The sequence below is a fragment of the Lynx canadensis genome, chromosome D3 (genome assembly GCF_007474595.2).
Source record: "Lynx canadensis isolate LIC74 chromosome D3, mLynCan4.pri.v2, whole genome shotgun sequence".
Lineage (NCBI taxonomy): Eukaryota > Metazoa > Chordata > Mammalia > Carnivora > Felidae > Lynx > Lynx canadensis.
The window spans coordinates 85,847,725-85,862,878 of NC_044314.2; the positions used below are offsets into that span (position 1 = coordinate 85,847,725).

The 15,154-nt window shown below is 47.4% G+C and overlaps 1 protein-coding gene across 4 annotated transcripts in view; it reads right to left on the reverse strand.

Moving 5' to 3' along the window:
- Window positions 1-15,154, reverse strand: part of CAMKK2 (calcium/calmodulin dependent protein kinase kinase 2) — a 48,229-nt gene that overhangs the window by 23,963 nt on the left and 9,112 nt on the right. For all 4 annotated transcript variants that reach the window (XM_030292463.1, XM_030292462.1, XM_030292465.1 and 1 more), the window contains exons 2-6: window positions 8,530-9,023; window positions 4,151-4,198; window positions 3,414-3,467; window positions 2,636-2,687; window positions 2,142-2,275 (exon numbers count right to left, since the gene is read on the reverse strand). In XM_030292463.1, the coding sequence (XP_030148323.1) occupies window positions 2,142-2,275; window positions 2,636-2,687; window positions 3,414-3,467; window positions 4,151-4,198; window positions 8,530-8,982 (741 nt within the window). In that variant the 5' untranslated portion in view covers window positions 8,983-9,023. The remainder of the gene's footprint in view (window positions 1-2,141; window positions 2,276-2,635; window positions 2,688-3,413; window positions 3,468-4,150; window positions 4,199-8,529; window positions 9,024-15,154) is intronic.

Sequence of the window (15,154 nt, forward strand, 5' to 3'; positions counted from 1 at the left end):
GTTTTTAACTTCTCCCCTGGAAAATGTCTCAGCTTCAATAAGAATCCCCCCTCTCTCCTAGGAGACAATGGACTGATCCACAGGGTGAAAATTCAAATCCTGTCTGTGCTCTTCTGACTCCTCCATGAAGAGCCCCCATGACCTCCTGCCCCTGCAGAAAAGGACGTCTCCCTGCCCAGAACATCCATGGCACATTCTCTCTGTCCTCCTCTCATGGCCATCCTGCTTTCATCTCGTCATTTATTTCTATATCTCCCCCTCTCTGCAAAGGGCTGTATCCACCTCATTTGCCTCCGTGGTGCCCTGTACAGGACAAAGTTACATAGCAGGTGCTCAGAATGTCTGATGCATAGACTAACAAGCTGGCAAACAGCCTTGGATGAAGAGTTCAGATGCCACAGGGCAGTGGGGAGAGGGGAGATCCTGTCAGGACCCAGAGCCACTCACTAAACAGGTGTCTTTGGGCTTCCTCTAAGATGGGTGACTCAAGCATCAGTGAATTGACACTGTGAGACAGTGTGACAAGTAGAGATAGCCTGCAGCCACCATCTCTCTCCTTTGAGAAGAAACAAAGGCAGGCTCCTTGGCTGGACTGGTCTTCCCGCCTCTTCCCACATCGTCCTCACCTTCCCCAGCCAACCAACATCCACAGGATGAGAAAGAGATTTACCCTAGGCAGAAGCCCAGGGCAGCCAACCTGGAGCCCTAAGCCCTACCCAGTGGGAAGAGCCAGACCCAGGGCCTGGCCTACCTAGAGCTCTGCACCCGACAAGCCCCAGTCAAGGCATGGCTGCTAACCCTCACACCCACCAAAGGCAGGGGTATACCCCCAAATAGAGGCCACCGGCCCTTTGCACATGTTGTTCCTCCCTCTGTGATGCCCTTCCCCATCTTTCCCTGTTGTCTCCATCCAGGGAACTACCGGGACCATCTCAAATATCCCTTCTCCTGAGAAGACTTCCTCAGCCATTTGGGTCGGCTGGCTGCTGGCACTCCATGCTCCCGCAGGGACTGCGAACACGTGTCCAGTTACATGCTTTATCACATGCTGCTTATAAGTCCTGTCATCTACACCAGAGGTGCTCCAAATGTGGCTCGGGGACTCCTAGGGATCCCCAAGATGTTTTCCCAGAGTTCATGAGGTCAAAACTATTTTCACTCTAAAACTAAGATAATATTTGCCCTTTCCACTCTCATTCTCTATTAGTAGAGAAACCAGAAACCACATCACACGCGAGGTCACAAGAGGCTGAATGCAGAAGCAGATATGAGAATCCAGCCATCTTCTATTAAGCCACACATAAACAACAAAACTTTGCAAAAATGTAGAACTATGCCACTCTTCTCACCACAGTTTTCCAGAAAATATAGTTACTTTTCATAAAAATATATTGCTACATAATGGGATTATTGCTGTTTTTAAATGAATTAATAAATAATTTGTAAACTTCTCAGTTTTAAATTCTGATGTGGCAAATAATAATAAATACAACCCACATAAGCAAAACTTTTTGGGGGGTCTTCAATAATTTTGAAGAACATACAGGAATCCTAAGACCAAAATCTTTGAGAACTACTGATCTAGAACAGAAGATGGCAAATATAGCATGCAAGCCAAATCTGGCCCTCTGCCTCTGCCTGTTTTTGTAAATCAAGTTTTATCGGAACACAGCCACATCCATTTGTTTACATGTATAGGGTTGCTTTTGTGCTAATGTTATATATATATACAGTATACTTATATATATATAGTATATTATAACACATATAAATATAGATAGAAATACAGGTATGTAAGATACAGATATAATATATATATATTATATCTATATCTATCTTATATCTATATATATAAATAAAGAGACAGAAATGGGTAACAGGCAAGTTTCAGTATCCCTCTGACCCTCAATTCCTTTATCTACAAAATGGAAGTAATAAATAGTCTTAGGAAAGGGTGAGAATAACATGAAAGAACAGCAGTCAAGGAGTCGGGAGCAATAACTAGTACTCAGCCTTGCAATAAGCTGTTCAACGTGGTGCGGTTCTCCCTAGAAACTAGTGGTGTGGCATGTGGGCAATAACAGAGCCGAGACTGGACCATCACTATCCCTGCCTCCCTCCTCCCTGGCCCCCCAGCTCACCTCTACCAGCTTTACCACATTGGGGTGGTCCAGCTTCTTGAGGATGGCGATTTCCTGGTACACCTGCTCAATGGGGCCCCTAGGCTGGATGCAGCCTCCCGGAGCTGGCCGGGTGCCTCGGGGCGGGGGGCGACCTGGAGGAGACACAGGGTCAGGGCAAACAGCTTTTCCCCTGCAGATGGCAGCTGAAGAGGGGGCAACCCAAGTCGGGGGTAGGGGGGGTTTTGCCAGGGATGGAGTGGCTGATGTCCCCAGGGGCCTTAAGGAGCCTGCTTGTCATCTGTCTCCTCTGCTGCTGGAAATCAGTGAGGATGGAGACCCAGCCCCCTGTTCAACCTTCTGTTAATACCCTCCTTCCTGCCCCATGCCCCAGTGACAGGAGTCTTTGGGGCATCTACCTGGGCACTCTCTGTAGGGGACACCATCCAATGGGATCTTCTCTGTCTTGCCCCAGCCCTGCACCTAAGAACAAAGGCCTGGCCCACCAAACTCACGTGGAAAGCCTGCCTGTCGGATCAGCTTCTTTTTCGACAACACCTTCATCGCCTGTGGAAGACAAGACCCCATATCTCGGTTAAAATGGGGAGGAAGGGAGAGAGAGAGCTCCTTCCACTCCTAGGCCTGCCGAAGCTCTTGGTGCCCTGGTGGCCTCAGGACGATGTAGTGAGCGCCTCGTCATTGGAGTGGGTCAAGCAGCTGCAGGCTGGAAACGGAACTGCCAGGGTCCCCTCAGCCCTGAGAGTGCTTCCAAGGCTCCAGGTTAGCTTTCCTGACTGGGACCATGAGCCTTGGGACTCGCTACAACTAAATCAAGACATGAGTCAGCTGGAGTGATGGACGAGAGACTGGCTATTTTACACATGGGGAAACTGGGGCTCAGGTGTGATGTCACTTGGCCAAGGACACACAGCTGGCAAATGGGAGAGCCAGAATTTGAACCCAAGTTGGACTGACTTCCAAAGGCAAACGAGGGCAATTTGCCTCACTACCACCTGGTTCTTGGTACTGTGAAGGATGTAGAAATGGTAGCTCAGAGTAAGAATAGGGGACATTTGCTGAATTTATCCATTTTCTTTCTGAGCCGATCACTTTGCCTCCCCATTTCCCCATCTGTATAATGGGAACATCACTTCCTTCCTAAGGCACAAAATGAAACAACCTAAGGATAAAATGAGACAATAGCGAAGAAAATCTTTCAGGAAGCTAAATTCTGGAAAGGAGGGTTTTGCTTTGGACGAGTACAGGGATGGGGAGGGGGATATGGATACTTACATAATAGGTATTGTCATTTTCATTGTAGGCCAACTTGACCACGCCATAGGAGCCCTGGATAAAGGGAGATGCCCATGACATACTATCCAGAAGTTATGATCTGCAAAATGAGGACCCTAATACAGGGGCTGCAAACCAGCAGCCAATTTACCAAATCTGCTATGCAATTACATTTTGTTGCATCTGCAGTTTTTAGAAAGTTTGAGTGAGTTGCCAACATTTAAAACCAAAAAGATCAGATATAAAAATCTAGATTCTCAGCTTCTTTTGAAAAAAATCAGAAGATCTGGCCATATGGACCCATAATCACCTCCACATGTCAACAGTTTGCCATAGTCCTCTCCACTCCCTAATACATTACACCTAGCAGGCTTTGTTCATTTATATTACTCACTTGCTTTCTATTGATATTTGAGTTTTTGACCCCTGCAATAACACTGCCCATTGGCTGAAATAAAAGCAAAAATAGATGCGAGAGTACCTCAGGGAGAAAAAAACACCACCACTAATGTTGGTGATATGTTATTCCCTTGAAGCTGTCTGGGCTTCTGTAGAAACACATTAATATTTTGATGTAAAAAGAAAATAAACCAGATGGACCAGTGATGACAAAACCCTCCCCCACAACTTTGCCTCCAAGGACTCGTTCCCGCTCCCAGCTCCAGCAGGTTCCCTCCACCGTATCTGAGACATCCTTGGTAGATGCAGAAAACCAGCCTGGCTGCTCGGATATTTACCTTTCCAATTTCATCCTTCAGTGTGTACTGATTCAGCTGTACACAATCCTGCAATGTTAAGTAGAAACACACAGAATATGAATTGTAAGTTTGCAGCTAGATACGTTTTTCACAAAACAAACACATGAACCAGGACCCAAATCAAGAAAGAGAATATTCCCGACCCCCTGAAGCATCTCTCAGACACTGGCCCGTCTCCAAGGTGACCACTACCCTGACCTTTAACAACAAAGATTTTGTACATTGTAAAAAATATGGGGAGCCTGAGTGGCTCAGTCGGTTAAGGGTCTGACTTTGGCTTAGGTCATGATCTCGCAGTCCATGAGTTCGAGCCCCGCATCGGGCACTGTGCTGACAGCTCAGAGCCTGGAGCCTGTTTCAGATTCTGTGTCTCCTTCCCTCTCTGCCCCCTCTGTCACTCAACCTCTGTCTCTCTCGGTGTCTCAAAAATGAATAAATGTTAAAAAATATATATTTAAAAAAATGTGATCGGGGCGCCTGGGTGGCGCAGTCGGTTAAGCGTCCGACTTCAGCCAGGTCACGATCTCGCGGTCCGTGAGTTCGAGCCCCGCGTCGGGCTCTGGGCTGATGGCTCGGAGCCTGGAGCCTGTTTCCGATTCTGTGTCTCCCTCTCTTTCTGCCCCTCCCCCATTCATGCTCTGTCTCTCTCTGTCCCAAAAATAAATAAACGTTGAAAAAAAAAAAAAATTTAAAAAAAAAAAAAAATAAAAAAAAATAAAAAAATGTGATCATACATTATGTACTCTTTTAATACACATTTTTAAAGAGGTGTTCCTAAAACATTGATTTTAAATTAAACAAGTAATCCTATATAAGGACTATGTTGTCCAATATAAACAGAGTAACACAAGTGGAGAAAATCTGAGTGACTGTGGGCAGAGAATGGTTTCTTAACAAAATTTCTCAAAGATTCTTTTTGTACAAAAAGCACAAAAAACTCATTAATAACAACACCCTAATTTAAAAATGGGCATGGGGTGCCTGCGTGACTCAGTCGGTTGGGCGGCTGACTTCAGCTCAGACCATGATCTTGCTGTTTGGGAATTCTAGCCCCATGTTGGGCTCTGTGCTGATAGCTCAGAGCCTGGAGCCTGCTTCGGATTCTGTGTCTCCCTCTCTCTCTGCCCCTCCCCTGTTCATGCTCTGTCTCTATCTCTCTCTCTCAAATAAACATTAAAAACATTAAAATGCTTTTCATAAACATTAAAAAATTTTTAATTAAAAAATAACAAAAATGGGCAAAAGACTTGAAAAGACAGTTCTCCAAAGAAGATATACAAATGATCAGTAAGCACATGAAAAGACATTCAAAAAAAAAGAAGAGGCTTAACATCATGACTCATTGGGGAAATGTAAATTAACACCATACCCATTAGATTGGCTAAACTCCAAGACTGACCATACCAAATGTTGCCAGAATGTAGGGCATGGAGAACCTTTATACACTGCTAGTAGGAAGTTAAAATGGTGCAGCCTCTTTGGAAAGCAAGTGGGTAGTGTCTTAACAAACACCTCCTCTACGACATAGCCATTCTGCTCCTAACTTTATCCAAGAGACGTGAAAACTTGTGTCTGTGCAGACTTGCATACAAATGTTTGAAACAGCTTTATTGGTAACAGTCAAATACTGGAAACAACCCAAAAGTCCACTGACAGGTAACTGGATAAACAAAAAGTGGTCCATTGCAGACAATGGAATGCTAGGCAGCAATAAAAAGGAAGCATGCAGTAATAAAGACAAATCTCAAAATTGTTATGCCATCAAAGAAGCGAAGCCAAAAAAAAAGAGTGCATACTAAATGATTCCACTTACAGAAAATTCTTGAACTTGCAAACTAATCTATGATGATAAAAAGTAGGTCAGCGGTGACCTGGGAAAGGGGAAGAGGGGGGAGGGATGTGTTGTCGGGTGTGCTGGAAATGTCTGTGATCTTGACTGGGGTGATGTTTTTAGAGACGTATGCATATATGTTTTTAGAGACTGATCATATTGTACACGTGAAATATGTGGTTTGTTTTACTTCAGTTACACCTCAATATAGTTAGGGGGGAAATGTGAAGTGAAAAAAGAGGTAAAAATGGGAAAAGAAACACAATAGAAAATAAAACTTCAAGTGTTATCGATAAGCCCAACACTTCCCTTGAACCCCACCGCCACCCCAATTCTAACCCTTTCCCCAAACCTTGATGTCAGTTTGGTGTATAAACTTCCAGGCCTTTTTCTATGTAAATGCACGCATACGTGCACCTGTTGAAAATACAGAGCATTGTTTCGGGATAGGGCTTCGGGGAGGCGAAAACGATGTCACACTAAATCACTTCTCAACCTCTTTTCTCACTCAACATCACTGGAGACGGTTCCAGGGCAGAATGTGCACACAGACCTGCATCTTTTCATCTGCTGGATAGTGTTCCACAGCTCACAGAACCCTCCCTTCGCTACGTTAGTTGCACTGTTTCTCTCCAGTGTTGATTTCATCCCCTGAGTCCTGAAGGGATGTGACCAGCAGAAGTGGGGCCCTGCAGAGCTGTCCTAAGGGGTCTCACTGCCCCCTAATCCAAGCCCTACATATTGCTGAATTCCTCTTCCTAGATTCCGCTCTGATCATATCAGTTCCTGATGCTTCCAAGGTCAAGTTCTGACTCCACTCCTCTGACCTTGGCAGAGCCGCCTAGTTGCCCACCAAATACCAGTCTCCTCTTTCTTCCTTATAAATGGATAGCTTGGTGGCAATGGCCCAGGATGGAAAATTACATTTTCCAGCCTTTCTTACAGCTAGGGGTGGCCACACAGCCAGTAGGAGGCAGGCAGAAGTGTTGGGCAGAGCTTCCAAGAAAAAGGACAGACTTAGGAGGCAAATGCCTTTTCCTCTTCTCTGCTCCTTCTTCTTGTCTGGAATGGAGCTGTGAGGGCTACAGTCACAGCAGTAAGGTTTTAAGACAACAGAATCACCACACTGGTCCCCACTCCTCCAGATTTAGTTTACATGATAAACAAGCCCTATTGTGTTAAAGCCACTGTTGTGAAGGGGGGCAGGCCTCTGTTTCTCTAAGCTGATTCAATTCTAACTGAAATAAAGCCAAATTCTCTGTCTAGCCCTGTTGCCACGGTGCTCCACACATGGGCCCCATTCTTCAGCTAGCTGAACCCCTGACTGCCCTCTCCCCCATATCCTGTCTTCTACCTCTGGGCCTCTGCTCATGCTGTGCATCCCCCTTGCAGTGAATTCTCTGTGTGTACCCATCTCCAATTATGAAAGTCCTACCTAGCCCCAAAAATATAGTTCAGTATCAGCCCCTTTAGGAAGCTATTCTCAATGTCCACACTTCTCCCAATTAAATTCAATCATTTCTTCAACAAATATTTTTGTGCTCCTACTATGTGTCAGGTTCTGTGCTAGGTGCTGGGAAACATGACAGTGGATAGGACTGTTCCTTCTGAGCTTACATTCTAGCTGGGGAGACAGGCCAAAAACAATTCAACAGACACACAAACAATCAGATGGTGTTGAGTGCTATGTCAATAGGGTGACAGGGCAGGGAGGGGTGGCAGGCTGAGGCTGCTTACAGAGGGTGGTCAGAGAGGCCCTTCAGAGGAGGAGACATCTGAGTTGAAACTTGGCTGTCAGAGGCAGATGACCCTGCAAAGAGCGGGGAGGTTCCAAGCAGAGAGGACAGTGGGGGTAAAGGCCTAACAGAGGGAATGAGTGTGGACACCTGAGGAATCTAAGAAGGCAGTGTGGACAGAGCCTTGTGAGTCCGCAGCAGAAAGGTGGGGGGGGGGGGGGGGGGAAGGAGGAGCAGGAGCAGATCACACAGGGCCAGATGAGCCCTAGTGGGACTCAGTTCTAACTCCCAGAAGTTTTCGTACGAATCAGAAGAGACATGCACACACAGTGCCCAGCGCCTGCCTGGTGCCCTGCTGCTAGGCCGTGAGGTCTCTCACCCACCCCCATCTCCCGCACAACTCCCAGCCACCAGCACCTCCGTCTCCCCTAGAGGCTCTCTGTGGCCCCACTGCTCTGCCCACTCTCAGGGCAGGTCACCTGTCCCCCAGCAGCTCTCACCAAGAGCTGGTGTAAAAGGTCCGGCTCCCTTGGCCCTCAAACAGGATACAGAAATTCTGAGGTACAGAATTTTCTACACTAACAGGGTCCCCCAGAGATGGAGCCCCAGTTGCCCATGGTGGCAACTAACTCCATCATGCACCCTTTCTTGACCCCCTTCTCTTCTACTCTCATTCCCACCCCCACCTGGGTCTCCACGGCGGGGGGGGGGGTCACCTCTCAAATCAGTGTTCTAGGGGAGCCCCACCTAACAGAGGCCCCCCCCCCCATCGGCTGGGCCGGCTCACACACCTGCATGCCAGTGATGGAGACGTGGTGGGACTCCACCGTGGGCCGCCGGGGCAGCCTCGGCGACGACTGCGGGGAGCCCACGGGCGAGTGGGACAGGGCCGGGTGGACGCAGCGTCCATTCACGTCCAGCTGGGACCGCTCCTGCAGAGAGAGCTTGCGACCGCAGAGCTGGGGCCGGACCTGGGACCCGGAGGCGGAGGCGTGGAGGGGTACCTCTTGGCCATCGGCCTCCAGGGGCCGGTCCCGGGCCAGGCCGCGGTCCACCGCGCAGCCCGGCTCACACTCGGTGACCACGATGAAGGACTCCATGCCCAGGCGGATGCTCAGGGACGAGAGGCCCTGCAGGGCCTCACAGGGCTTCTGGCCTTCGCTGCCGCTGCTGCTCCCGCCCCCCAGCTCATCCTGGAGGGCGGCCCGGTCGCTGCTGGGCTGGCTAGAGACGCATGATGACATGGTGCGCGGGCCCGGGCACTCCCATCCGGCGGCAGCGCCACCTGCAGAGAGAGGAAGGGTCAGCACCCCTGCGGCCCTGCTGGGGGGTCTGTTCCTGCCTCTAGCTGACATCCTCAAGACATCTTGCAAAACATGATGCAATGTGATCTGAGTCTAAACAGAGGAGCACACTCCACATTTCCTTATTTGAAAAGGTCCTCCTCACACACATAAGAATCCCAAACCCTTCCTGGAGGAACAAAGTAGGAGAAAACCCCAAAACAGAAAACCCCTACAGCGCTGGCAGCTACTTTCAACTCAAGCCAATTGTTGCTAAACTGGATCTGGGTCTAGAATTGCCAGTACCCACCCCCCCCCCCACCACCACCACTTTTTGATGATGATGATGATGATGATGATGATGATAGAGAAGCTCTGAACCTACACATCAGGTGAGGTCTCTTGATTTTTTTTTTTAATTAGCAATTATTTCAAATATTTTTAAATGCTGGACCAGCCAAATTAAACACTTCCTCGTGACCATGTCTAGGCTGTATGACTTCACAATGGCAATGATTCAGACAGCACTTTACAGTTTACAAAACACCTTCAGCATGCCTGCATAATCTCAAAAGCACCCTAGGTTTGCTATTACAGTCCCATTTTGTAAATGGGGAAACTGAGGCTTGAGAGAAAGAAAGGGATTTGTTTAAGCAAAACCCACTGGCACAGCAGTCCAGTCTGGACTGGCCTCGGGCCAACTGAAGAGCAGGAGTCAGAGGTCACATCAGAGGAAGGAAAGGCACCCCTGAGAGTGGGCCAGGCAGCTCATGTTGTCTGAGGAGCCAGGCTCAACATATCTATTATCTAATGTTGTCTTAGTTCAGCTGCTACTTGGTGCCTGCCAGGCAGAAGGCAAACATGAAGTCAAAAGATTAGGATCAGGGCGCCTGGCTGGTTCAGTGATAGAGCATGCTCCTCTTGATCTCCAGGTTGTGAGTTCAAGCCCCACGATGGGTGTTTAAAAAAAAAAAAAAAAAAAAAAAGAACACCAAATAGCTTGGTGGTTCCTCACAAAACTAAACATTTACCACAATGACCCAGCAATTCTGTTTCTAGGTAAATACTCAAATAGCTCTATTCATGATAGCCAAACAGGGAAAACAACCACATGCCCATCAACAGATGAATGGATAACCAGGATGTGGTCTATCCACACAATGGAATATGATTCAGCCATAAAAGGAATGAAATACTCATACATGTTATAGTCTAGATGAACCTCGACAACATCATGCTAAGTGAAGGAAGCCAGACCCCAAAGGTCACATACGTACAATCCTCTTTATTTGAAATTTCTAGAATAGGTAAATCCATAGAAACAGAAAGTAGATTAGTGATTGCCTATGACTGAGGAGGTACTGGGGAGCACGGGAGTGAATGCAAATGGGTATAGGGTCTCCTGGGGCGCTGAACACGATCTGGAAGTAAACAGAGGTGGTACCTGTACAACACTGTCAACATTCTAAGTACCACTGAAGTGTTCATTTTTAAATGGTTAAGTTCATATTATGTGAACAAAAAAAGTTGACACTTCCTTAGACTGTCAATTCCTTCTGTCTCCGGGACAGAATATTAACCTTTGGTTCATGTGTTTGACAAATTCTGCTGGACAAATGTCACAGGTGCCACTAGAATTCAGGGAGTACATCCGCAGATGCCACCACGGCTCTCCATATTGATCACCCATATCACGAAGATGTCCGGCAAACAGTGGTGCTGAGCAGAGAAATTGTATGAATGAATGAAAGGATATCTCTTGATGACAGTGGGTGGCAGTGAGGGGATAGAGAGGAGGGTGTAGATGGGAGCGGAGGAGGTGGATGAGAGGCTGAAAAATGCCACTTGCCCTCTTACGATAGTCCTGTAAGAAGTATTTATGGAACAGCTTCTGTGTCAGGCAATCTGGACAGTAATGCAAGCAGATGGGGTCCCTACCCCTGTGGAGCAGGGGAAAGACCAATGGGAAAAGCATTAACAAAATCACTGCAGTGGCCCAACCCAGACACAGGTACAATTTATGAACAGAGAGTTCACGGTAAAAGATCAACCAAGAAACCCATCATATGACAAGATGCTCAGCCTTAGTTATGGTAAGAGAAGTGCAAATTTAAACTACAATGAAATGGTTTGATGGGTCCTCAAAACGTTAATTGTAGAATTACCATATGATCCAGCAATTCCTCTCCCAGGTATATACCCAGAAGAATTAAGAGCAGGGATCCAAACAGATACATATATACTCTTGCTTATGACAGCACTGTTCACAATAGTCAAAGGGTGGAAACAACCCAAGTGTCTATCTACTGTGAATGGATAAACAGAATGTGTTCTATCCATAAAATGGAATATGATTCGGCCGTAAAAAGGAATTAAGTTCTGACACATGCTATCCTATGGGTGAACTCTGAAAACATGCTAAGTGAAACACGCCAAATATTAAAAGACAAATACTCTATGACTGCAATTATATGAGGTACCTAAAATAGACAAAATCATACAGAAAATAAAGGTTACCAGGAACTGGGAAAAGGGGAACAGGGAGTCATTGTTTAAGGGGTACAGAGCCTCAGTTTGGAGTGATGAAAAAGTTCTGGAAATAGATAGTGGCGATGGTCTCTCAACACTGTGAATGTAATTAATGCCACTGAATGGTACACCTAACAATGGTTAAAATGGTAAATTTTTATTTTATGTATATTTTACCAAAATTAAGAAAATTTTTAATAATAAAACTATAAGGAATTACTACTTTTTCCATCTATCAGATTGGCAAAGACCAAAAACGTAATAATAGCACTATTTTGGTGAGGCTACAGAGAGTATGAATTGGGCACCCTTATGAAAGGAAATTCACTAGGGCACCTGGGTGGCTCAGTAGGTTAAGCATCCAACTTCGGCTCAGGTCAGGATCTCACGGGTTCGGGAGTTTGAGCCCCGCATCGCATCAGGCTCCCTGCTGTCAGCGTGGGGCCCACTTTGGATCCACTGTCCTCCTCCCCTCGGCCCCTCCCCACCCCCACGCTCGCTCCCTCTCACTCCCTCTCTCACTCTCTCAAAAATAAACAATAAACAAAAAAAAAAAATGGAAATTCACCAATATCTAACAAAACTCCAAATGAATATACCTTGGACTTAGCAATTCCTCACCTGAGTATTTACCCTACAGACAACCTCACACATGTAAAAAGTGATTTCTTGTGGCAGTATGATTTGAAATGACCATCCACAGGGGACTGAGTAAAAAAGATGAGGTACATGTATTCCCAGAGAAAACATGCGTTTATTTTACAAGAGGTGACTCTTGGGGCACCTGGGTGGCTCAGTCGGTTAAGCATCAACTTTGACTCAGGTCATAATCTCACAGTTCGTGAGTTCAAGCCCCTCATCGGGCTCTATGCTGACAGCTCAGAGCCTGCAGCCTGCTTTGGTTCTGTGTCTCCCTCTCTCTCTGCCCCTCCCCAACTCACACTGTGTCTATCTCTCTCTCTCAAAAATAAACATTAAAAAAGAGTTTTTTAATTAAAAGAGGTAACTCTACACAGCCTAATATGAATTAGCTCCATGACGCACTGTTACACGGAAAAAAAAAACCACAGCATTAGTATGCTGCTATTTTGACGTAACAGGAAAAAGGCCATACGTGTGAAAATCACTGTATATGCAACAGCATATTTCTGGAAAGGTATATACGAAAACGGTTAACAGTGGCCTCAAGAGAAAATGACTAGTTTGCAGAAGCAAGGGGACAGGGTGGGAAGGACTAACTTTCCACTGGGTACCATGGACAAATAGTAACTCTTCTGAGATGAATTCTTAAAAGAGGACAGCTGTGACCATGACAGGAGTTGGGATAATAAACCTAGAGGGCTGAGGCAGGGGGAGGGGGCAGCTGGTCCCACTCCTGTTCTTCTATCCCATCCTTACTGTGTCTGAGAAAGAAATCATTAACTGTGTTCCTGCCATGGCTTCCCTATCAGTGAAAGAATCCAACACAAGTTCAAGGTTCTCTGCGGTCCAGCTTGCTATGTTGAGTATTCCCCAGGAAAAGAAAAGCAGGGCCTTTGAAGTTCAACTGCCTGGGCTCACCACACACAAATGACTTAGCCCCACCTCAGCCTCAGTTTTCTTATCTATAAAATGGGAGGTAACCCATTAGTCATGAGGATTAAATAGCTAGCACTCAGTATCATGTCTGGTACCTGGTTAAGTGCTCAAAAAGCTATTCTTTCAATTACCTATTGAATGCCTACTAGGCTGGGTTTTGCCAGCCGTGTTCCAGAATGTTCCTAAGAGCTACTGATGTCCAATTGAGCCAGCCTGCTCTTGTGTGGGTTCCACAGCCCTCCCAGGGCAGGGGAGCAGAGCAGCACCAGTGACCTGTCTTCCCTCCCAGAACCACCTCTGATAGGACTGCAGCGTTCCTGAAAAGAAAACTGGTCTGGCAGCACCTAAGAAAGTTAATGGAGAATTTTTTTCTTGCCAAGAGAAAAACAATTGCTTATCGATCTTCACTTCAGGCCAAGGACACCAAGCCATCTGCCCCCAGCAAAGCTGCTTTTAATCAGTCTCCTTGACAAACTGGCGTCTGGCCAGGGCCTTGGCCCTTGAGGTCTGGAGGAGGCGGGAGAGGAGAAATGCTCCAGCTGAGATGGAGATGGGGGCCTCTGTGCTGCAGGGGCAGGTGTGTCTGGGTCTCAGGAAGGAGAGCCCAGACCTCAGGGCCTGGAGGCCACCTGGAGCCTGCCCAGGCCCACCCCGTCTGCAGCAAGGCCTGATAAGCAAGCCGGTCATTCACCCTGAGGAGGGTCATTTTCTACCACTGACCCCTACAGAGTCTGGCTCTGACCAGCTTTGGGGACACAGATTCTACAAGGGCACAGGCTCTATAAGGATCTGATGAAACCTATCAACACTCTGCCCAGGGCAGCGGAGCCTGGGTGCCTCACTCGGTTAAGCAACCCACTCTTGATTTCAGCTCAGGTCACGATCTCACAGTTTGTGAGTTAGAGCCCTGCCTCAGGCTCTTTGCTGATGGTGCAGAGACTGCTTGGGATTCTTTCGCTCCTCTCTGCCCCCCTCACCTGCTTGTGCTCTCTCTTTCTCTCTAAAATAAATAAATAAACTTAAAAAAAAAAAAAAAAAACACTCTGCCCAGGAGAAAAAAATCATACAAAGACAATGGTTTGCATAACAACAGCAATAGCTAACATCCAACTGAGCATTTACCTTGCACCAAGCAGGGCTCAGCCAGGTTCATTTGATCCCCCCAGGCTCTCTGCCAGGGAGGGACTGCTAAGCAAGGTATTTGGGGGTGGGGGGGAGCAGAATAAGAGGACCTTTCCGCAAAGCTCCTTGGGTTTGACTAAATGCTAAGAGTCCTCTCCCTGGAGCCTCCGGCCCCAAACCTGGGTCCTCTCTCCCTGCCCTCGAAGGCCTCCCCATCTCCCCAGGGCTGGTGGTGGCAAGCTCCCCCACCTCTCACGGGGTGACTCAGAGCCACCAGCCCCTTCCAGAAGCAGATGGACCAGGCTCCAGGCCAGGGTGAAGGGAAGCACTGCTTCCTCTGCCAGGAAGCCCAGTGGCCCTGGCCTCTTGGAAGCGTGCTCTCATTTCCTGGGGGTCGTTTCCAACCTGCGCCTGCTCACCAAATACAGAGCCACCACAGAGCCCAGGATAGCAAGTAGCCAGTGTGCCAGGGACGTGTGCCCCAACCTGAGAACAGCCTACACGGTTCCGGGCACCATGGGACAACATGGGGGCCCCAAATAGCTGTAAGGATGCCTTGGCCAAGGGCAGCAATGATGTCCTCCCTGAGATAACAGGCTTGGCCAGCCACCTCCTCTCTTACGTGGGGAAGCTGAGGCCCAGGGAGGTCCTAAAGGAAATTCACTCACCCATTTGTTCTTTCAAGTAATTACTGAGGACCTACTATGCGGTGGATAAACAAAACAGATGTGATTTCTTAAAAGCACAAATGACTGTATAAGTACAAGCGGGGAGAAACCAAGACAAAAGAGAACAGATCAGAATGGGGGGCGGGTCAAGGAAGGCCTTGTTTGGGGAAATTATATTTAGGCTGAGACCCACAGGGTGAGTAGGTGGTGAGGGGGCAGGAACTTGCTCCAGGAGG